The sequence below is a fragment of the Blastomyces dermatitidis genome, assembly GCF_000003525.1.
Source record: "Blastomyces dermatitidis ER-3 genomic scaffold supercont1.13, whole genome shotgun sequence".
NCBI classification, from domain to species: domain Eukaryota; kingdom Fungi; phylum Ascomycota; class Eurotiomycetes; order Onygenales; family Ajellomycetaceae; genus Blastomyces; species Blastomyces dermatitidis.
The window spans coordinates 1,083,840-1,108,790 of record NW_025544786.1 but is presented as its reverse complement, the minus strand read 5'-3'; the positions used below and the strand labels follow the sequence as shown (position 1 = coordinate 1,108,790).

Here is a 24,951-nt window from a genome sequence, read left to right as displayed (position 1 = left end):
AAAATCACACTTGTTAATATCTATCAGTAGTTCTGCTTCTCATAGTTATTGTAATATCTTTCACATATATTCTTGATATTCTTTTCTGAATTCATCAGTGAAGATGAGAATATTATCTAGATAAGCAGATACAAACTTATCAAGAAAATCTCAGAGTACTCAGTTGATATACTTCTGAAATATACTGAGAATGTTAGTCAGTTCAAAGAGTGTGACTATTCATTCAAAAAGATTATAATATGTTCAGAATGCTGTAAGTCATTCATCTTCTTCAGTGATACAAATTTTATGAAACATGATAATAATATCTAGTTTTATAAATTATTAAGCTAATCTGATCTGTGCTAGAGTTTCATTGATAAGAGATAAGAAATATTGATCTTTCTTTATCAATCTGTTCAGATCTTGATAGTTCACACAGAATCAGAGTTCTTTATCTAATTTCTTTGTAAAGAGAATAGAGACTGCAGTGAAAGAGTTGCTAATGTATATAAATTCTTTATTCAACAGATCATTGAGTGTCTTTCAAAGAAGAAGAAGTTCATCTCAGAACATGTTATAAAGAGAGACTCATAATAATTCAGAATTCTTATCATTCTTTTTCTCTAACTTAATACTGTGATTCACTTCAGAATCTTATAAGAGAGATATATTTGTAATATTATCTTATTAAAAGATATCTCGATATTCATGATATTATTGAGAAAGTTTTATATAAGAATCTGTTATTATAATACAGAATAACTTTTCTAGAGTCTTTTTAATATTATTATTATTATTATTATTCTTCAATTATAGATGTATACAGTCAGAGACTATGACATCTACCTGAGAACTTTTAGTTCTCAGGGTTTTTCCTATATCTGTAAAGTTAACTATTATACATTCATCAATTTCAGATATGCAAAATCAGAAAATTCCAGCTCAGAATACAACAACTGTTTACAAATTGCAGTGTGTTAACATCTTCTGATACTTTGAAATCATTTGACAGTATCATGACAAAGGAAAAGAGAACACAGTCTTAAAGATAGACATATTAAATAGATAGACAGAAAGAAATTGAAAGGAAAAGATAAAGTAAAGAAAGACTGTAACAAAACAAATTATTAAAAGATAGTATATAGCTGTTTTAACAGACTATATCTGGTTGATTTCCTCCTCTTCATATTCAGATAATTCTGAATTTAGTCATTTTCTTATAGCTGCTTGAGTTTCTGATAGAAAGTCTATTAAGTATTTAATTCCTGTCTCAGTTGAGAATAAGAATCTCATATTTAATTAATTTAGATTATACTTCTCTTTCAATCTGGCTCTGAGACTATTGTATAATACACAGTGTATTACAATATGCTCAGAATTCTCATTTGTATTACAGAATGAGCATTCTATTGAGTTAAATCTATCATTAAATCTTTGTATATAAGATTTAAAATAGCCATGTTCTAGTTTCAGCTGTATTATAGATGAGAATATTTTCTTTTTACATTTAATTGAACAAGATTTCCACTTGGGTTTTATTTCAAATCTTGAATAATGTATACTCTTCTTTTGTTTCTGCCAGCTTTCATTTCACTTATCTAAACAAGATTCTTTTATTTTTCTCTTTATAAAAGATCAGAACATAATTTTTTGAATAGATCTGCTTAATTCTGCACTCTTTTTTGCAGCCGAATCAGCCAATTCATTGCCATGAATATTCATATGAGCAGGAACTCAGTGTAGATGAATTTTCAGCTTTAATATTCTTCTCTTTTGAATTTTTAAAACAGAGTTTAAGATCAGTTTAAGATTCATTTGATTATTATGAATCTGACTATTTCTAAGTCTTTTTAAAGCAGCTTGACTATCAGAGAATATCCATGCTAGACTGGCCGCTGGGATCATGAATTTCATGTTTGATTTCATTTGGTCTGGTCCCATACATTTCTTGGCGTGAATCCCGCTGGGACTGGCTATCAAAAAAACATGCAAAGTGACTATATATCAGATTTTAAAATGAGACCATGACTTGAAAAAAATGAGAAAGTGGTCCCATTTGATCTCATTTAGTCTCATTCTTGGCATAAGGTTACTATTTTTAGACATTTTAAGGTTTTTTTAGACTATTTTTAATTTTTTAAAAAGTAACGCTTTTTGGTAATGCTCAAATGAGATTTAAAGTCATTTAAAGCAATAAAAATAATTTAAATTGAGAAGTGGAAATCATGGTCTCATTTGGAAAATGTGATAAGAGTAGACAGTAAGTCTCACTGAGACAGTATGGGACTACTATCTAATGTTAAAACCGTGTAATGGGATCAGTCGAATTGGTAATGAGACTATCAAAAAATCTGGTCCTGATCTCAGACACGGTCACACGGTCAGTCTAATCCATGCCTCTTTCAAATAATTTCCTCTTTTATGAGATTTTATTTCAATGAGTTTGAAAGCTTTCACTATTGTAAATAGTTCAGCATCAAAGACTTCACATTCACAGCCTAGATTTCAGAAATCTGAGATAAAATTGATATTATCTTCAGTATAAGCAATGCCTGCGCCTAATCTATTCAAGTTCTCATTTTTTGAGCCATCTGAATAAACCAGAATAGAGTCTTTTATATTGATTGTAGAAATTCTCTTCAAATGCTGTTTATATTCTTTCTCTTTTGATAGTTCACTTATTTGTAAGTCTATAAGAGATTCAAGCTTTTCTCTTCAGAGAGATAACTTCTCATGATCAACTTTTTCAACATTTAAAGAAGAAAATTGATTTTTAATCAGAGAGCATAGTCTGTACAATTGAGAAGACATTTTCTTTGAAGAATTATTTTCATTTCAATCAAGAAATCTATTTCAATCCAGTTCATTTTCAGAGTTAATTGATGAAAATGAAGAGAAGACTCTTTCTCTGATTATATGATTTGAGCTCATCTTTACAACTCTCAGAGCATAGTTTATACAGGCCTTTTCAAATCTAATAGCAGAAGAAGGAATTGAAGCTTCAATTTCCATTGCTTTAATAGAAGATGATTTGAATGCTCTCAGAATTCTTCTCAAGACTCTGTTTCACAGACTTTGAAAGAGTTCAGTGAAATTCTCTTGATTATTTCATCAAACTTGAACTTCATAATCAGCTACTGATGTAATACAGGCTATATATAACTGTCTCATAGCCTGGAAGAATAGATCTCTCTCTGTACTTGATAGTCTGATTATGTTATTTAATAGTCTTTCTGCCTTGACAGTTCTTTGTTGAATGTGATATTTAAAATTCAACTTAGAGTTTAATCATACTTCTAATCATTTGACATTTACACTGGGTTTAATCTCTCTATTTAAAAGAGTTAGAGATAGTTCTTTCTCATTGAATCTAGAAAAGAAATGAATTAACTCAGTTTTATTCATATTAAATTAAATTTGATTGATATCTGCTCTAACAAAGATTTTCTTTGCAGCTTCTTCAATTACTTTCAAATTCTCTTTGATAGTTTTTGAGCTGTAGACTAGATCAATATCATTCATATACTCAGAGATCACACTATTCTCATATTTCTATTTTGAATAGATATGCAGTGTATATTGCAAATAAAATGAGTGAGATTAAAGATCTCTGTGATACTTCTATTTTTATCTCAGTCTTGTCTTATTTCATTCCATCAAAGAAGAGTTGTATACTTCTTTTAGATATAAAACAGTTAACTCATTTTATTAGAGAAAGTAGCAGTTTTAATATCTTCAATATCTGAATTAACTTTGACTTTGAAACATGATCAAATGCTTCTTTTTTATCAATAAAAACTGCAGTTGAGACCAGACTCTCATGCTTTGCTATTTGAATATCATGAATAACTGAGAGAACAGTATTAATTGCAGAACACTGTTTTCTATCTCTCATTTATTCACTGAATAAAAGAGAATCATCTATAGAGCTTATAAAAGATAGTTGAGTAGCTATTATCTTTTCTAAAATCTTTTCTAGACAGTTCAATAGAGATATTACTCTATATGACTTAGAAATTGAAGTTTTTCTATTAGATTTTATAAGAATCACTTCAGTGACTTCTCTTCAGCATTCAGAATGATATTCATTTTTCAAGAGATTGAAAAAGAGCTCAAAATATTCATTCTTTAAGTAGAAATATGTATTTTGAATAATCAAGTGATTAATTGAATCAGGATCTGCAGCAGTTTTAACAGAACTTGAGAAGATAGCTGACTTTAATTCATCTTATGTAAGATCCGGTCATTCTCAGTTATTTTTATCAATGTAGTTGAGAAGTGATATATTCTCTTTCTCTTTCTCTGAATCTGAATCTGGTGAGTTCTGAAAGAGAATTCTTATAAAAGCTTGACATTTTTTCTCAAAAGAGTTTGCTGTATATGATTCATTCTGAAACTTATATTCTAAGACTGGAAGTTTTACTACACTTCTTGTTTTAGTATAGTTAAAAGCTTTAAAAACTTTCTTCTCTTGTGCTTCTTCAAGGAATTTATTTCAGCAGTCTGTTTTAGCTCTTTTAATATCTGAAAAGTATTCATTTCTGACAGCTTTGAACTCTTCATCAGATATTACATCATTCTTTCAATCTCTTCTAGCAGTAGCTAATTCTTTTCTTTTAGATAAAATACTCTCATTTCATCAAGGTTTTGAATACTCAGAAGATTTTCTCTTTGAAATATTATCTCTAACACTTGTTAGAATAATAGATGTAATAAGCTTCACTCTATTCTCAAGCATTTCATTTGAGATATCTTGACCAGAATTTCAATATAACTCATTCTGTCTTTCAGATTTTAACAGTTTTATACTTTCTTCAACTGCTTTTCAATCAGCTTTTTCAAAGTTATACTGATTAGAGAGAAGAGGATTTTCACTCATTTATTTTTTACTCAGTTTAATATCAAATTGAATAATCTCATGATCTGATTCTGATGTCTTATTTGAATTAATAAACCAGTTTACAAGTCTTCTTTTCATTAGATTTTGTGACATGAAGATTAGATCTATAATAGACTTCTGTTTCATGTCTTTTCTAAAGAATGTTTGTTGATCAGACTTATTAATCAAATCTATTGAATGCTCAAAGATTCATTCAATCAGATTATCAGCTCTCACTGCTCTCTTACATTCTGAATATCATCAGAGATGATGTGCATTGAAATCTCCTATAATTATAGAGTTTCTTGATGAAGTTATGTTCAGAAATTCTCTATCAATTGTTCAGATATTGTTATTTTTCTTCAATAACTTTTCATTATAGATATTTATAAGCTGTATAGTATCAAACTCATTTTCTTTATCTATAATATCACTCACCAGAATATCAGAGTCAGACATGATATCAAATCTTAGATTAAATTGATATCTTGATCTCTTTCTTTCATAGATCACTACTCTTGACTTTATCTCAGACTTTTGAGATAGAAAGCAGTAGTAGCTTGAATGAGAAATGATGTAATTTTACTCAGCATCAAAATTCGGTTCCTGAAGTAGTATAAAATCAACTTTTTATTCAAATGCAATTTGAAGATAAGAATAAATACAATTTGACTTTCTATTAACATTATTTTGAATAAATGTGATTTTTAAAGAGTTTTTAAACTTTTTTTGTTGTTTTTGTTGTATATTCATACTAAAAGAGAGTAGAGATAGAGTAGAATCTAGTCACTATCATCAGATAGTAGATTATAACTATTTTGAAAAGTAGAGATCTCAACTGCTTGCATTATATCTAGTTTATTATCAGAGTCATTTCTCAATTCTCTAATCTTAACAGAAGTTTAAGAATTCAAATTCTGTTTACATTTAGCTGGAGAATTGAAGTTTGAAGATTTAGATAGTTGAGAGTTTCTTCTTTTTAAGCTTGCAGTTGTAAGTCTACTGGGTTGACTCTTCTCTTCAGTTCTAGATTGACTTTGAGCTTCATCTTTTCTCCAGTTCTTTTGAGTTCTAGAAGCAAACATACATTCTTTTGAGCTAGATGCATGTTTTTCTTTGCAATTAGAGCACTTAAGCAGAGTATATTAACAAATTTCATCTCTTTTTGAGCATGTTTCATATTTATACTCACTAGTTTTGTGATCTCTGGCACAGAATGCACATTTTGAGTCTCTAAAACATGAGATTGCAAAGTATTCATATCTTTGACAGTTTGAACACTGTGTTTAAGCTTTGAGATTCATTCTTGAGTCTTTGTATTCATGAACTCTCATTTTCAAATCTGTTACTCTTACTTCAGAGATCTTTGACTGTTCAAGTGTTTTTATATATACTAGAACAGAGGTATTTCTCCTACTTTATCTGAACTCAATTGAATTTAGTCATACAGGCTTCTTTCTCAGTTAAATAGAGTTGTATTCTTTCAATTTATTTTTGAGAAGTAGCATTCCTTCTTCACAGTCAAAAATTTCAACTGAAATATCATGAAGAATGAATTTATCTCACTTTTCATCTCTTTCAGATAGAATTATTGTGTTTAACAAAGATTCTACTGCTGACTTTCAGAGATTCTCATTCTGAATAAGGAATTCAGCACTGAATTTAGGCATTGTAGTCAGAATGATGAAGTTTTCAAAGAATGATAGCTCAATTGAAGCTATAACTGATTTTTGAACTTCAATATCAGTCATCAACTGAGAAAAGAACTACTGATTAATTTCATTTCTGATTCTGAAAATGAGATTTAAGTTTAGCTTGTTTCTTTGCAGAATGTTCTGATTTGAGACTTTGAGAATAAGTCTTCTATTTCTGAAGATTTGAAAGTTTTTCTCTTTTTGCATTTTCTTTTTCACTTTTCTATGAATAGAGACATGAGCAGTATTCTTCTCAGTTTTCTCAGGATTTTGAGCATGTTTTGAGACAGTAGATTTAGAGACAGTAGATTCAGCTGCTTGAGCATATGTTTTCTTCTGATTCAAAAAAGAAGAAGAAGTAGAAACAAAGAAAGAAAAAGAGTAAGATAAAGAGTCAGTGATTATACTAGAAATTTTCAATGTTTTTTGAACTGTGTTTGAGATTTCAAGTTTGAACTTGATCATCTTCTGTAGTTGTCTAATCTGAGCATGAAGAATTAACAGAACTTCTTCATTCATCTCACTCAGACACTGCTTTTCAAGAATCTTGTTTACTTTTTCAAGTTCCTGTATTTCAAGAACTTGTTATTTCTCTATTTCTTCTTTCTTTCTTCTCTTCAGAATTTCAATCTCAGGAATAGCATTTGAGAAAGCATCTTTTTCCATATCAACTGAGTGTATTTTTGAACTCATTGTTTTCACTCAATGAAAAGTTGATCAGAGTGTTTCAATTGAGATATTTCTAAGTCTGTTTTCAATTGAAAAGTTGGTCAGACTGTTTTAAAAGAAGAATAAAAGACTTTTGTGTATAAAACACCTGATTTTTTTCACACTAGTTCAGTAACTAGGTTAGATTTTTAAAGAGAATCTAATAAACTAAAATTGATTTTTGAGATAAATTAATAAAATCTTTACAATCTCTTTCTTGAGATACAGTGAGAAAAAGTATGATATCAATTGATAATAAATCAGATGATATGACAGTTATTGAGAGAAAAACTGATAAAAAATAAATCAATTTTTTGCAGAGAAATTGATTAAAACTATTCAATTTTATTCTAAATTATTCAATTCTTCTCACACAACAAGTGTGCAACTCAAATCAGTTAATAAAGAGTGTAAAAAAGAATTAAGTATTAATGAAAGCTCTTCAGTCACTGAAAAAGTAATTCTTACTTAAAAGAATATGAAATTATGACAGAAAACAGCTCTGTTTTTAATTCTTTGTAAGAATATTGTATAAAACTCAGAGAAAAACACCTTACTTTTTCAAGAGAAGTAAAAAACTATTTCTAAGATCTTTTTTTTATGCATTGACTGCTGCAGAAGAATGAGATAGAAACTGCTAAGATATACACTACTGTATACTCTCTATCAAGACTTTCTCTCTTCAGAGTCTTGATATTATAGAGAATATAAGTCTATTTCTATATAATAATATAAATATTGTCAGCAGAATGTAGAGGAACTGGTTATTTATATCTCAAAATAGAAGACTTTGTCAATAATTATATCAATATAATGTGATTCAAAGGTTGCTTAAGCCAGCGTACGATTACAGGCGTACGCCGGCTTCTTATATATTGAATCTCATACGCTAAATTAATTAGTGGCCGCTAGAGCCCTCTTTACATTCATATGCTAGTAGTTCAGAAGCAGCTGTGTTATTATCTGACAGTCATACATTCTTCTGAACCACATTCTCTCTCATTAGATTCAGTCACACTCATGTGATCATGTTGTACACTCTAGCTTCATGCAGATTAGCTTGTCACTAGTGTTTTATAATTATGTAATTTATCTCTGATTCAGCTAGTGTCTCATGTACACTCTCACAAAGAAACTTTCACTATATTATACTACTCATTTACTAACTTTTCTCATTCTTTAATTATCATCTTCATCATTATCATCATTGAATGCTATTATCTCATTCAAGATTTCTATTTCTTCTTCTGTTCAACTCTTTTCATCTGTTTATCTATCACTTTATACATGTTTCTGATAATTAGACTGACCGTGTGACCGTGTCTGAGACCAGGACCAAACTTTACAGTTGTTACATTGTCTAAAAGCATGTCGGATTGGGTGTCACGGATGAATATGTTGAAGACATATGAATCTTATCTGTATCAAGATCTGCTTGTTATATTATCCGTACACTATCTAATATATCTATTTCATACAAAAGATGGAGCTATTTATAGTAAAATATATGTGCGAGCCAAGAGAGCTAGCATAAGCGAGTATTAGACAAGCATTGTAGTAAGCTGATGATGATGAGAAATATTGTAGTAATACGATGTTGGTGGCGTTCAGTAGTGTATAACCTCTTTTTCCTGACACACCCCCTTCAGCGAATGTAACATGTAAATGAAAGTGTAAATCAAAGTGTAAATGAAGCTGCAACAAAAAGAGTGTAGATGAATCTGTAGAGATTACATCAAGATAGACCATTTATTCTGCTTGCGCCTCGATGATATCTGATATATCAACTAGGCCTAGCATCTTGACGAATTCCGTATATTTCTGGCGTGGCAGAGCCTTAGTGAGGCCATCCGTTGGCATCTGGGCCGTAGGCACCCAATCAACTGTAATATCGCCGGATTGAACACGTTCTCGGATTGATATCTTTCATCTGAATCCTCCCATCGGGATAGGATGACAATATCATCCACATAGAAGAAGACAATTAATCGATCATTTGAGAAGAGGCAGCAATCCTCTGGCATAGAGGTGAAGCATAGCGTTCTCGGATTCTTCGCGATGTGGGTGTTTTTCAACATCTGCCCAGTGGTTCGGTGGATCTGGCAGTTGAGATCTATGGATTCTTGAAGTCGGTATGGATGCTGTTGAGGTAGATGTATTGTTGATAACAGTAAAAACAGTATTAGAAAATAAATTTTGAGACTTGTAGAAGTCTGGGTGAGAATGAGAATGAGAGAATGCTTCATTGATCATTTGAAAAGGATTGGCTTTGGCATTTGCAACTGCCACAAGGTGGGCAGCTCTGTGATTTCGGGTTCTGCGGCCTTCAATGATATTATCTTCATCAAAGTTAGCACTGATATTGTGAGCTCTAGGTGCAATGTTCCGTGTACGATCATCTATTGCAGCTGGTTGAGTATTAATATCAATATTGGGACCTGTATCAACATTCGGACCTGTATCAACATTAGGACCTGTATCAACATTAGGACCTGTATCAACATTAGGGCCCGCTGGCCCTGGCGTAGGTTCAGGTGTTGGATTCGGTGTATGAGATCTAACATGGGGACGTCTAGATATTTGATTTTCCGCATTAGATAGATGGCAGGGTTTGCAAAGCTCGGTGGTAAGCTCGTCCGCAGCATCTTCTTGATGGGTGATTTGAACGCCAGTTGCATCATTTGCAAGATTTTGAATGGCGATTTTCGATGGATGTCCTAATCTCTTATGCCACGTAGACTGTGTAGCTATAGAGATCTTAGGTTTTTGAGAAGGTTTTGTAGAAGTGCGTTTTTGCAGGTTGGAAGAAGGATTTGTAGAAGTTGAAGAATTTGAAGATATCGTTTTTTCAGATATAGTGATGTTAGATGTGTGTGGTGTGGTAGCTGCATCGGCTTCGGTAGTGGATTTTTCCGAGATAGTTGAGAAAACAGTTATATCACTATATTCTGTAACTAACAACCCCCCAAATACTTCAACGCGTGCAAAGATTGTATTATCTGCGCGTTTTCGCAATCTGAAGTCTTTTCCATCATAATAGATGCCTCCTATATGGAAACACGGTTTCCATGCGATGATATTTGTATGGAAATTCGGGATGTAAGCCGCGTTGGTGAGTTTGACATTGAACTGCTTTCCTGCTTCATTTATCATGATAGTTCTAACAGTTCCATAACCTTCAACTTTAGTGCTGGAATCGCCTGTATAGACTTCCGCATTCTCGTTCGCAGGTTTAAAGGATAGGAAACGTGTTCGATTATTGCATATATGCTGTTCCGCGCCAGTATCAAAGATCCAGGAGTTTCGAAGGTAGAAGTGAGAATGTGAAGAGTTCATTGATATTTTTCGGATTTGCTGATCGATAGATTGATGATTGATAGATTGAGGAACTGATTGCTTCAGAACCATTCCTCCTATGACTGCTTCATTGGCATCTACCATATCTGTATTCGTGGATGAATCTCTAGATATCGCACGATCAACGCGTCTCTTCAATCCTTGATTTTTAAGAGCTTGATTGATCTGAGTTCTCTTCTCCCCATTTTCCTTCCATCCAGGTGGCTTTCTTGATGGATTGAGATAGTAGCACTGGGCGTATCGGTGACGGGCTCCGCAGATGCAGTTTCTGAATGTCGCTGGTGATGATTGCTGAGGTCTTTCATTAAGAGTAGCGAAGTTCATAGGTTTATCTCCTTTGAGAATACTCATTTCCCTATACCGTTCCTTGAAGTCCTTAACTAACTCTATCAAAGATATGACATCTTTATCATGTCGGACATCCTTTGCCCATGCTTGTGCATATCCTGCATCAATAGCTAGGTTTGCATTTAAGAAGTCTTTTTTCAAGTTGAACTGTCCAGCTATATCCGCCTCTTTGATATCATCTTTGATGAGTGATCAGTCATTTAACCACTTCTCTATACCTCTGTTTTTCAGTGCTTTGCAGAGATCATGGTATCGGGTTCTCACATCATCTTGATAGTCCGCGGTCATGGGTGAGAGATGATCTCTTAATGAATGAATAATCTCCTTCACATCATCATCCTCACTGCGTACATGTCGTAGCTCTGTGGCATCCACTGTTCTCCATATGACATCTTGTATCTTTGTCATACCTTCATTCATTTTTTCATATTTCATATATTTGATTTTCCACGCAGTGACCTTGATGTCATATGCTATCTTGGCCTCCGCGGTGGCTTCTTCTGGACACTCAGGTTCCAGAGGTTCTTCTAGTTCAGAGAAGATATCAGGTTTATCAAGATTGATGAAGTCTGATACCTTCTTGTCCTTTGCATATCCTAGCATATGCTTGTACCAAAGTTTCCAATCTCCAGGAATGCTAAGGTGTACTGTCGCACTAGACATTGTCTTGTCTGTCATATCAGTTATATTGAATGGATTGAGGAATCGGTTCAAGTATTTGAGAATAGATATGATCAGAATTCAGAGTGTATATCAGTCAAGTATTTCAGAATGTATACGAGTGAGGATCTATCGTCTCAGTTCGAATGATAGTTATCAGTTCAAATGAGGACGGGAATCTGGTATGATATAATGATTGAGTTGATCAGACTGTATACAAATGAGGATCAATCATCTCAGTTCAAATGATTGTTGTCAAATTTGAATGAGGATTGGGATCAGTGTATCATGCTTCTCTTCAGATGCTGCTTACCAGGAATCAGGTATGGTATAATGGTTGAGTAGATCAGACTGTATATGAATGAGAATCAATCGTCTCAGTTCAAATGATTGTTGTCAAATTTGAATGAGGATTGAAATTGATGGTGTATCACGCTTCTCTTCAGATGCTGCTTACCGGGCTCATAACTGTCGGATTGAGTGTCACGGATGAATATGTTGAAGACATATGAATCTTATCTGTATCAAGATCTGCTTGTTATATTATCTGTACACTATCTAATATATCTATTTCATACAAAAGATGGAGCTATTTATAGTAAAATATATGTGCGAGCCAAGAGAGCTAGTATAAGCGAGTATTAGATGAGCATTGTAGTAAGCTGATGATGATGAGAAATATTGTAGTAATACGATGTTGGTGGCGTTCAGTAGTGTATAACCTCTTTTTCCTGACAAAGCATTACTTCTGGTCATGATTTGTGTTTATCACATTGATCTCAAATCATGTTATTTCAAATATTAAAGGTCTCAGATTCACTTTTCAAATAAAAATCTAGTCTCAGATAAAGAATATGTTTGAATTCTTAGTCACATTTTCATTCTGATTTCATTATTGAGAATGGTATTAAATGAGATTATGAAATCACTTCTCACTTACATAATATCATAATATAGTACTCATTTGTTGAAAATTCAATAGAGAGTATTATCAAATATTATTACTTTTCTGAACACAGATCATAATTTATATAATTTTAATTATAAAAAAAATATAAAATACAAAAAAAAAATAAAAAACAAAAAACAAAACAAAAACAAGAAAAAAAAAAAAAAAAAGAGAAAGAAAAAAAAAATAAAAGAAAAGAAAAAAAAAAAAATAAAAAATAAAAAAAAAAAAAAAAAAATCAAGATCACAGAGCTGCAGTATTCTCAAAATACTCACTTCTTAAAGTCTTTACAATGTTCATTATCAATCATGTATCTCTCACAGTGAGAGTAACACAGTCATAATGAGTCATTGTCTTAATATTATCTAACAAATAATCAGTATATATCTGTATAAATGTGAATATTTAGAAAACATACACTTAAAAAGTGTGGCCAGGGTGAACTCTGCTGTCACTTGAATAATATCAAGAACAGAATGCTGAAATCAATGATTTCTTTCATTAATTTCACAGACAAGACAGATGAAGATGATCTTGAGAAATATAAGATTTTCTGACTTCTGATAAAAACAGATCTCACAGAGAGACTCTATTTTCATGATATCAGAGACTGAGTATTATTAAAAAGCATTACTTTCATGCAATACACATACACTTACTGTAATAATTCATTCTCTATGTATATAACTGAGAGTTGCGGCTTTCTCACATCACACAGCTCTTTCTGGGATGCTGGCATCAGTTTGCAACTCATATAGTCTTTCAGTTCAGTACACACTGTGTGTATGCAGCTCTGTGTACTGAGACCATGTTGATTATTATGGCCTGGCGTGGTACTTGCTTTTCGCGGGCCATGTTTCATTTGAGAGGGAGAAGAAGATGCAACTGTGGTTTTATTAAAGAAGAATAAATAATTAGTAATATTGAATATAATTTAATTCTTCTGCATTTAAAATTTGATTAGTCTATACTCTTTAATTTGAGAGTTTTTAAGAGTATTTTAATAGTTTTCATACTGGCTTGAACTTAGTGATGAATTGAAGAAGAAGAGAAAAGAGAGAAGAAAGAAATGAGAATAACTTATCTTTATAATATGAAAATAGAGAATTGCTGTAATTATTCTTTCTAGTAACAAAGATCTGTTTTCTGCATGTATCTCTGATATAGATTATATAATAACTGCATACAAAGAATATCAACACTGCATGTATTGAATGAAGATGATGTTGCTATGCAACACTGTAGCTGTTTTCATATATCTCTGAAAGCTGTTAATATTTTCTTTATCTCTTTATATTTGATAAGTCAGTAATATATTTCAATGCACTCTCTCTTTCATCATCATCATCATCATTATCATCATTATTATCATTATCATCATTATTATTAACATCATCACTATTATTATTATTATTATCATTATTATCATTATCATTATTATTATTATTATCATATCATTTCTGGCCATCTCTTCTGCCTTCACCTGTTTTCAACACTTATTAAAATTAATTATGTCATCTCTCTTTAAATATTCTGCAGTTCTGCGAATCATCAAGATGCATGAGCATCATCACAGATTAGAGAAAGAGAAGAAGAAGGTATTTAAGCAAGAGAAGACAGATTATAAGACATATTATAATGCCTTGAAGAGGCTCTGTAAGAGAGTAGAATAATAACAATTTTAAGTAACACTTCTGATAGATTTAGACTGAACTAAGTATAGAAATAATGCAGATGATGCTGTCTGTGAGAGATTGAAGAAGAAGACAGTGAAGAGTCTCATGCAGCAGCAGTGAGACCAGAAGAAGTCTTAAGAATGATTTGAGTTTAAGATGAAGAGAGAGAGAGAGAAGAAAAGTGTTACTGTAAATAAGCAGTGACAGAAGAAGATTAAGAGAATGTTAAAGTAGAAGATAAAGAAGTCAAAACTGATAAGTTTTTTACTTATTAAGAGATAATAATTTTTAATAACACTTCTATTCTCTAATTGATTAGCAGGAGCTGATAGAGAAGAAGAGAATTGAGGCCTTATTCAGGTTTCAAATGCACTTCATGATTCAGAACATTGAGAAGACAGCCCTGCTCTCTGAGTATGTCAATCTGCTTATCACTGAGGTGGAACCTGAGGCAGCAGACCAGGAAATGCGGGATTTTGAGACACAGATTGACCTGGCTGAGAGAGAGCAGCAGGAACTCTTCTCTGAGAAGGCAGCAGAGAGAGATTTTGAGATAATTATCATCTCAGATGAGAAGGAGAAGAAGAAGAAGAAGAATGAGAAGTGAATTATGAAGAATGATAAGAAGAATGAGAAAGAGAAGAAGTAGATTTTTTTCTTTTTATATTAGTTAGTTGTAAGTTTAAGTTTTTAATTATTAATAATTAAAATTGATTTTAAGTTTTTAAAAATTATTGTACAAGTTGTAATCAAGTCAGGAATGATATATATATATATATATTTTAACTATCATGATTCACAAATCACTATAATGTATAAGTATCAACATTTTTTCAACATTAATATTCACAATATTAATATATTTTTAATGATATCATCTGATAATACAATTTGATAACACTCTCTTTTACAATATTAATATATTTCAAGAAATATGATAGAGATTAATCAAGATTATTTATTTACTTTTATATATCAATGATATTCAATCTGAGTTAGTACTAAAATTATAACTAAGCTAAGAAACAAGATTATTTTCTCTTATATTAATTCTTCTTACACACATCAGTGATCAGTTATTGAAAATAAATTATTATCTTTCTCAAATTATTATCATGTCTTCTGAATCTACTTCTTTCACTTCTTTTACTTCTACTGAAGATTCACAAACTCTTCAAGAAATCACTGTAAATCACAAAGTCTATGTTGTTTACAATTCAACACAGAATGCTCTCTTTCAATTATAATGAATAATCACTTCATTCTTCACATCTGATTCCAGGCCATGAAATTTATGAAAAACTCAACACAAATATCAAGATGAACTATGGAATAATTATCAACAGATTGCATTGCAGATTACTGAAGAGTCATCTCTCTACTACAATCACTGCAACTTCATTTAGAAACATTCATCATAAACTGATCATAACTCTGAAGAAATTTCCTGACATCTGAAGTCATCAGAATGCAGACAATAAAAGAAAAATAATCAGAAAATTACTACTGAGCTGATAAGTTACTCTATCAGATAATAATTTTTGATAACACTAACTTTCTAATTTGAAGAAAATCATGTAAAAATAATCATATATCAGTACTCTGATTTCACAACTCTTATCTGATAACTTCTGTGAACAATTACTTCATATGTGTATATCTCTGAATCTTTCTCTTCAATCAATTGAAAACCTCAAATTCCGAACACTTCTTCAAATACTTAATTCAAATCTTCATATTTCACATCAATTCTGTCTTCAGTTCAACCTTGAGACACACTACAAAGTCAATATACAACATCTAGAATCAGAGTTGAAGAATCATCAAAGAGTATCTCTCACCATGAATGCATGAACTAGTACAAACAATCTTACATTTATAAAAGTTACATGTTATTACATTGATAAGAACTGGACTTATCAAGAGACATTAATTGAATTTGAATCATTGATCAGTAGTCATACTGAGGATTATATAACAGAGGTATTAATAACTGTGATTAAAAATAACTATTGAGATATTAGTCTCAGTCTTCTTATAATTACAACTGATAATGCTGTGAATAACTATACTATGATGAAGAGCTTGAAGCAAAAATTAGCTTTGCATTTCTGAAATGATAAATAAGGTCATATTCTCTGCATTGCTTATGTGGTTCAACTTGTGATACAAACACTGATAAAGAATCTTAATATCAAGACAAAGAATAATGAGATGACTGATTCTTGAGATGAGAATGAGATGAAAGTGATTACTTAAGTAACTTTTACATTCACTTTACAAAAGATAATGTTTTTTGATAACACTTTTTAATATTGCTTTTTAATAACACTTTTTGATAATACTACTGTTAATTTTGAATAGATTAACTAATAATTTAAATATCATAGATTCAAAACATTGCTAATGTGATTTGTATCTCTTCTAAATAATAATAACAATTTCATGATATTCAACAAATAAACAAATCAGTCACATCACTGAATATAATACAGAATGTTAAAACACAGTGAAGTTCAATATATGAGATGACTGTTCAGACTCTTCAATTATGTCAGATGATTGATCATTGAGTGTAACACTCTAATCAGAAAAAGATTCAGATATTGAAACTTTCTGATATGAAGTGAACTCAGTTGAAATATGTAATTGATTTACTGTTTCAGTTTTATAAGATAATAAAGACAGTCTCAATCACTCATACATCAATGCTGCAGTCAGCCTGATGAGTGTATAACAGTTTATTTACTTATCTTGAGAAGCAGTTGAATCACTTAAAAAGAAATTCAGTCTGAGATGATGCTATAGCACAGACTATTATTACTGTAAGAAATAAACTAGCATATTACTACAGCAAAACTGAACAATCTTTTGCAGAGTACTATGCTGTAGCAGCTTTACTAGATTTCTCTCATTGAGTTAACATCTACACTTCTCAAGATTGAACAGAGAAGAAATGAGACTTATATGTTAAATTAGCCTGAGACTACTACAATGTCAACTATCAGAGATTTGAATGAGCAGATATTTGAGATGTGAAGACAGTGAAATACAATTCCCTAGTAAGTAACAATCTTTGATAACACTTCATATCTCATAGAACTATAATACTAACTTTGAAACAGAACTTACATACATTGATTACAACTGAAAATCAGGCAAAACTACATACTTGTAAAACTGAATTTGACCATTATCTTCAAGATGATTTAACAAATTTACATGTCAAATCAATTCTAGAGTTATGAAAAATTGTTGAGAGTACATATTCAACTGTTACACTGATGATATGTGATATTCTGATAATTTCATTGACAGGGGTGAGAATAAAGTGAAAGTTCAACTCAAGTTAAGATATTTATCACTATCATCAAGAACAATTATAAGAAGAAACAATCAAGAAACTCATGATTGTAAAATATGAAATTATCAGACAGTTTAATACCTCTGATCACAGTATATCAGAGAAGTGTAGTTTTCATGAGAAAGTGAAGAATAAACTTGTACAAGAATGTATTTAATTGTTTCATGAGCATTATTAATAATCATTATCAAATTCTGATTATATAAGCAATCACTGAATGAACTGAATGAGACTGATTTTAATCTTCAGTCTCAGTCTCATTCTGATTTTGAAAGAATGATCATCTTTCACAGTTTATTCTGAGAAATTACTCTCATTTCACTGTTCTTGAATTAAATCTGGTCATTTTTCACACCATTTCTCTCAGAAATGGTCCATTTTCAGATTTTTTTGAGGCTTGGTCCTGGTGGGACTCACGCCAAGAAATGTATGAGACCAGACCAAATGGGACCAAATGTGAAATTCATGGTCCCGCCGGCCAGTCTACTGGCAATGACTCTCTGTTTTCACAACAAGAATCATCATAGTGCTCATACTGAGCAGTTTGTTAGCAGTAAGTGTAATGTGTTATGAAATGTATATGATCAGAACTTGTTTATCTTCTAATAATTGTCAGAATATACTATCATGAATAACATATCTTCTTCATCTTCTTGTACACTTCTGACTGTTTTCTTCAGCAGGTTTCTGATTGTGTTTTCTGACACAATTTTGTATAAATGCAGATGCTGATATGTTTATTTTTATTTATATAGAATCTTCATGCATTGACAGATCTGTATCTGTCAATGATAGTGAACTCAATATGAAATCATTGATCAAGAACTGTAAGAATAAGTGCTCGCAGGCGATTATTCGGGTGTTTGCAGCTTGGCATGATATGTACTGTTAACTACTAGAAGTATTCGCAGTAGAAAGATAAAATGTAGAGGTCAAATGTATAATAGTATTCAAGCTGAGTTGTAAATAGTATTCATGAACTTCAGTCTATATAGTTGTATGTAGTCAAGGGCTGCTAGCCCTATTGATTATGCAAGAGATAGAAATAGAGATAAACAATTCATGAGAAGCAGAATTTCTTACATATCTCTCTCTCTCTAAGGCTTTGTCTGTGAAGCCTTTCACTGAGTGACTTCATAGAATCAGCTCAGCACTGCAGTAATACTCACTAAAAATCCTTCACATCTATAAAAAATCTCAGTGAGGAAAAATTCCTTATTACTGTGAAGAGAAAAGAGTCTATCACTCAGTTTCTTATTTCACAAGGTTCTTTGTAATCTACAGATTCTTCTCTGACTATCACACAGATTCATCTCACATCTTTCATACAGAACAGTTTCAGTTGACTCTCAACTATTTTCACAAGGTTCTTGTATAATTATCACACAGATTCATCTCACATCTTTCATACAGAAGAGTTTCAGTTGACTCTCAATCATTTTCATAAGATTCTTATGTGATTATCACACAGATTCATCTCACAGATGAATCACTCTCTGTAAAATCACTCTCAACAAAGAGAAGTATTCGTGAGTTGATCTTTTACTCATTCTCATAAATCATTATTCTTTGACACTGTAGAATTATGAGAAATTTTCCATTCTTTCACTAACTCTGTAGCATTGTAGAATCAAGATATCTGCAGTCTACAATCACTCTTTATAGTCATATAGAAAGATTCAGGCCTGCAATTCACAATCACTCTTATTTACTAGAGTGATCTGACTGTTTCACAGAATCACTCACAGTGTAAGCAAACCTCTCTAGAGTAGTATAAATATTTCAGATCTGTCTGTGAAATCTCATCTTCTTTTCTCTTTTTCTGTAACAGCTTTCATTCTTATAAACTGTGAGTATTCTCATTCATTCATGAAGTGTTTTTACTCAGATGACAGAGAGAGTGTGTTTCTGATAATATTCATATATTAATTCAAGAACTTCTCAAGAATAAAAAGTTTTTTTTCAAATTTCAATATCTTTGCAAATAATGTCTGACTACTGCTAAGCTTCTTATAAGTGTCTCTGTGACTTCTCTGATCACTTTTTACTGACTGATGAAGCAGAGACACTATCACTCATGACTACATCTTTACTTCTCTCAGCCCTGTCATCACACTTGATTTTCAGGCCAGCAGCTCATCTCATATCTTTCTCAGATCAGTCTCTGGCTTTAAGCAGTATAGTTTCTCTCTTTGCTGTAAGTCTTCTCATAAGTAATTTCTTACAGATTCTAGCTGACAGTTCTTATAAAGCTCTTAGTGTTATCAGTGTCTTCTACAGTCTCACAGGCCTATAATCACCTCTTTTCTGCCCACACAATCTCTGATCGGGTATATGCAAATATGTCTAGATTCTCTATCAATGATTCTCATACTGCAGTGCATTTCTGTACTCTCATTATCAATGAGAGATGAGTTCTTAGATACTTATAAAATTCAGATAATCAAGACAATGTGAATGCTATGAATTCATGATAGAAGTTAATCTGAGCAGATAAGCCTTCTCTTCACATCTCAATTATTTCTGAGCTGAATACTTCAGTATAACTGAGAGAGCAGACACAGCTTCATAAGAAATATCTGATCACATGCGCAGATAATCGGTCTTCAAGACTCTGCTACAACTGTATGCATTCTGATGTCTGACTTCTCTGCAGTCTGTGCATTTCTGATAATCTTCACACTAAATATAACAATTATCTGTATCACAGATATAATACTTTCTACTTCTTTAAAGAAAGAAATTGATAGTTGTGAGAGAATTAAGTATCATAGATGATAAGAGTATGAGTTTGAGTTTTCTTTATTTTTTCTTTATTAGTCTTCAAATTGTGTTCACAGTTCTGTTTATTTTCTTATTTTTTAACTTTAATGAGAATATGATTTCTTCTTCTCTTATATACACTGCAGACTGTTCATCTAAGTAGAAACTTATTATCTTATAGACTAGAATTTATAAATGACAGTGTTAATATCTTTATTATAATCAGATTCTTAGTGAAGACTGTGTCATTCTGACTTATCAGAATTCATAGTATGAAAGTTATGTCTCAGCTTCTGCAGATATCTTATCTGCTCAGATAATTCTTAAGTGAACTTATTTATCTTATCAGAATACTCTTATCACTGAATCTTGAATCAGAGCTTGTAATCTTACTTCTCTGAGTTAATAATCTCTTTAATCTGATATTCTCTTTTACTCTCTAGTGCTTCATAGACAGAGTGATAAGTCACAGAGTTCTCTTCTAGAAATTTCTTATATTTATAAAGTAAAGAGATATGAAAAATATTGTATATCTGTAACTCAGATAACAGTTTTAATCTATAGAACTATAAGTTAACTTTCTTCATAATCTTATAAGATTCTATCTATAAGAGATTCAGCTTCTTACTAGATCTCTGTATAATAATATTTTCTAGACTTAGTCAGACTCTATCATCTTTCTTAAAACTCTTTATAATATGCTTAAAGTCATAGTATCTCTTCTGATACTCTTGAGTCTTTCTCAAGAATTCACAGGCTTTTTCTCAGATCTTCTGAATTCTCTCAGCCTGTTCATAAGCATTATTACACTCTATAGTGTACTCTTGCAGATTCATCAAGATCATTTATAAATAAGTCTTAGTGAGCATCTTAAAGAGGGTTTTATCTGTGCTGACATGCTTTAAGTTGTTATACACAAACTCTGTAAGTAATAATTAAAGTATTCAGTCATTCTGATTATAATTAACAAAGCACTGCAGATACTGTTTTAATATACTTATTAGATGTTCTATCTGATCATCTGTCTGTTGATGAAAAGCTGTGCTTAGATCTCATGAGATCTTCAGTATAGTTATCAGATCAGATCAGAACTCTTCTATAAAGATTAATTCTCTATCTGAGACAATGTTCACAGATAATTTATATAACTGAATCACATCACAGATAAAGATATGAGTCAAATTCTTTGACTTTAAGTTCTTACAGATGAATATAAAGTATGCTATCTTGATAAAGTAATTCACTATTATCAGCACACTGTCAAAGCAGGCATCATATATGTTCTTGCTTTTCAGAAGACTTATAAGAGTATTCATTTCTAGCTGTTTTCAAGATTTCTGTGAAATGAATAGAGAAGTAAGTTCTTTATATAATCTGAATCATACTACTCACAAACTCTGATAAATAGCATAAGAATTCACTATCTTCTTCACAAGTTCTTACATCTTCAGTTAGAAGTATTTTCTTATAAGCAACTCATGAGTTCTAGTGTCTATAAAATGACCTACTAGAGAAGAGTCATGATGTCTTTTAATAAGTTCTATGTATAGAAACTCATTCATAAGCATATAAATTCAGCTCTCTCTTCATAAGAGATTATTTAAGTCTCTTTAATTCTTTATTTCTGCAGGATTAATCTCTGCTGTGAGCAGTTTCTGAATATACTGAGCATATTCATTCTTCAGTTGCAGTTCAGACAATCTGAATAGAAGATTTTACAAAGACTTATACTCTGTTTTCTCTTATATCAGATCTTTCACAGCACTTCTCAAAGCCTGTAAACTCTTCAGATTATAGATACTCTCTTCAAGAATTCTCACAGAGATTCTCAGAGTGTTGACTCTCAGTGTTATAGAGAGTAGTTGTACAGACTTCTTCTCTCTCTCTCTTCTCTTCTCTCACAGAGAATTGAGAGACTCTTCAGTCAATCTCTTCACAACACTCAGTTTAAGTATTTTATAAAGCTTTTCTATCTTCTCTAGTCTCTCTGTATCTGTCACCCTGATCTTCTTAACATAGTCTAGTCTGTAAGAGAGTTTATTCACTGAGTTCTTAGTTCTCTTGATATATTCTATCTTGAATCAGAACTCACTTAGTCTCTGAGCTCAGTGAATCTGTCACTGTGAGAGTTTCTTGATTAAAGTAAACTATTGTAAGCTGTTATAATCAGTTCTAACAGTAATCACTGTCACAAGACTCTCAAAGTAGTGACATCAGTGATAGAAGAATTTCACTATTATAAGAAGCTTCTGATTATAAATATCATAGTTGATCTTCACAGAGTGTATCTTTCATAAGAAAAAGGCCACTGAAACTCAGTTCTCATTTAACTGTAGTTATGAGACTATTTCTGAAATTGTAAAGAAGACATCTATCTTCAATCTGATTAAGAGTAAGAAATTAAAGTGAAACAGTATCACTGTATCTGTGAATGTCTGTTTCAATCTTATAAAGACTCTGTGAGCTTCTGAGATAAGAAAGTTCTCACAGTTCTTTCTTCTCAACAATCTTTTCATTCTCTGTTTACAGAATAACTTCTTCTTATTTTCACTCTTCAGTATGTCTGTAAGAGTCAAGAAGATTCTTACAAATACAAAGATAAATCATCTATAGAAATTCATAAAGCTCAGAAAGATCTGAATCTCATGAATACTAGTTAACTCTGATTATAATAGAATAGTCTTAATCTGTAAAGATTTCATCTGAATATTATCTGCAGTAATTACATATTCTAGAAAATTAATTCAACAGATACTGAAGTTGCACTTTACAAGCTTAACATACAGTTCTGTCTCATCTAAGACCTTCAACACACTTTATACATACTCAGTGTGTTCTTTCTTCTTTATAAAGTATATTATCACATTATTCAGATATATTATCATAAAGACATTCAGATATATGTGAAGTGTTTTATTGATGAAAGACTGAAATATCACAGAGATATTAATCAGATCAAAAGACATTACTAGATATTCAAACAATCTCAGTGCAGTTCTAAAGACAGTCTTTCATTCATTCTCAGACTTGTATTCACAGCTATGTATATATATTAATCATATCAGTTATGTGGATTTAACAGCTCTCATGAGACAGTTGATCACATTCTCAATCAGAGACAGGAAATAGCAGCTCTTTATCATCTTGAAGTTCAGATCATAGTAATCTACACATAATCTGAAATCTTCATTCTTCTTCTTTATGAACATCACAGAGGCTTTCATGAAGGCCTGTGAAGATCAGATGAAGTCATTCTTCAGATTCTTCTTCACATAGATTCACAAGATCTCTGTCTTGTAGTAAGAGAGCTTATAGATTAATTCTCAGAAGAGTTTCTACTCTTCTATCAAATCTATTATCAGATTCTTCTCATAGTAAGAGAGAAGCTCAGCTATCTTTACTAAGCTGAATATCTCTGTAAGATCTCAGTATTTCTCTAATATCTGAAGCTCAGTTTTCATGACTGTGAGATTCTCAGACACTTGTAAAGTTATTATATAGATAAGCTTATCTTCTCTAATTAACTCTGCAGTATCAACTGATTCTATCTTGATGCTGAGCAAAAATATGTTATTTCTCATTCAAGCTACTACTGCTTTTTACCTCAAAAGTCTGAGATAAAGTCAAGAGTAGTGATCTATGGAAGAAAGAGATCAAGATATCAATTTAATCTAAGATTTGATATCATGTCTGACCCTGATATTCTGGTGGGTGATATTATAGATAAAGAAAATGAGTTTGATACTATACAGCTCATAAATATCTATAATGAAAAGTCATTGAAGGAAAATAACAATATCTGGACAATTGATAGAGGATTTCTGAACATAACTCCATCAAGAAACTCTATAATTGCAGGAGATTTCAATGCACATCATCCCTGGTGGAATTCAGAATGCAAGAGAGCAGTGAGAGCTGATAATCTGATTGAATGGACCTTTGAGCATTCAATAGATTTGGTTAATAAGTCTGATCAACAAACATTCTTTAGAAAAGGCATGAAACAGAAGTCTATTATAGATCTAACCTTCATGTCACAAAATCTAATGGAAAGAAGACTTGTAAACTGGTTTATTGATTCAAATGAGACATCAGGATCAGGTCATGAGATTATTCAATTTGATATTGAACTGAGTGAAAAACAAATGAGTGAAAATCCTCTTCTCTCTAATCAGTATAACTTTGAAAAAGCTGATTGGAAAGCAGTTGAAGAAAGCATAAAACTGCTAAAATCTGAAAGACAGAATGAGCTATATTGGAATTCTGGTCAAGATATCTCAAATGAAATGCTTGAGAATAGAGTGAAGCTTATTACATCTATTATTCTAACAAGTGTTAGAGATAATATTTCAAAAAGAAAATCTTCTGAGTATTCAAAACCTTGATGAAATGAGAATATCTCATCTAAAAGAAAAGAATTAGCTACTGCTAGAAGAGATTGGAAAAATGATGTAATATCTGATGAAGAGTTCAAAGCTGTCAGAAATGAATATTTTTCAGATATCAAAACAGCTAAAACAGACTGCTGGAATAAATTTCTTGAAGAAGCACAAGAGAAGGAAATTTTTAA

The 24,951-nt window shown here is 31.4% G+C and overlaps 1 protein-coding gene across 1 annotated transcript; it reads left to right on the top strand.

Moving 5' to 3' along the window:
* Positions 1 to 14,134: 14,134 nt before the first annotated feature.
* Positions 14,135 to 14,861, top strand: BDCG_09125 (uncharacterized protein; the record flags this gene model as incomplete). Its single annotated transcript, XM_045424909.1, has 3 exons — positions 14,135 to 14,176; positions 14,297 to 14,347; positions 14,574 to 14,861. 3 exons carry the CDS (start codon positions 14,135 to 14,137, stop codon positions 14,859 to 14,861), a joined length of 381 nt encoding a protein of 126 aa, XP_045273518.1.
* Positions 14,862 to 24,951: the final 10,090 nt, after the last annotated feature.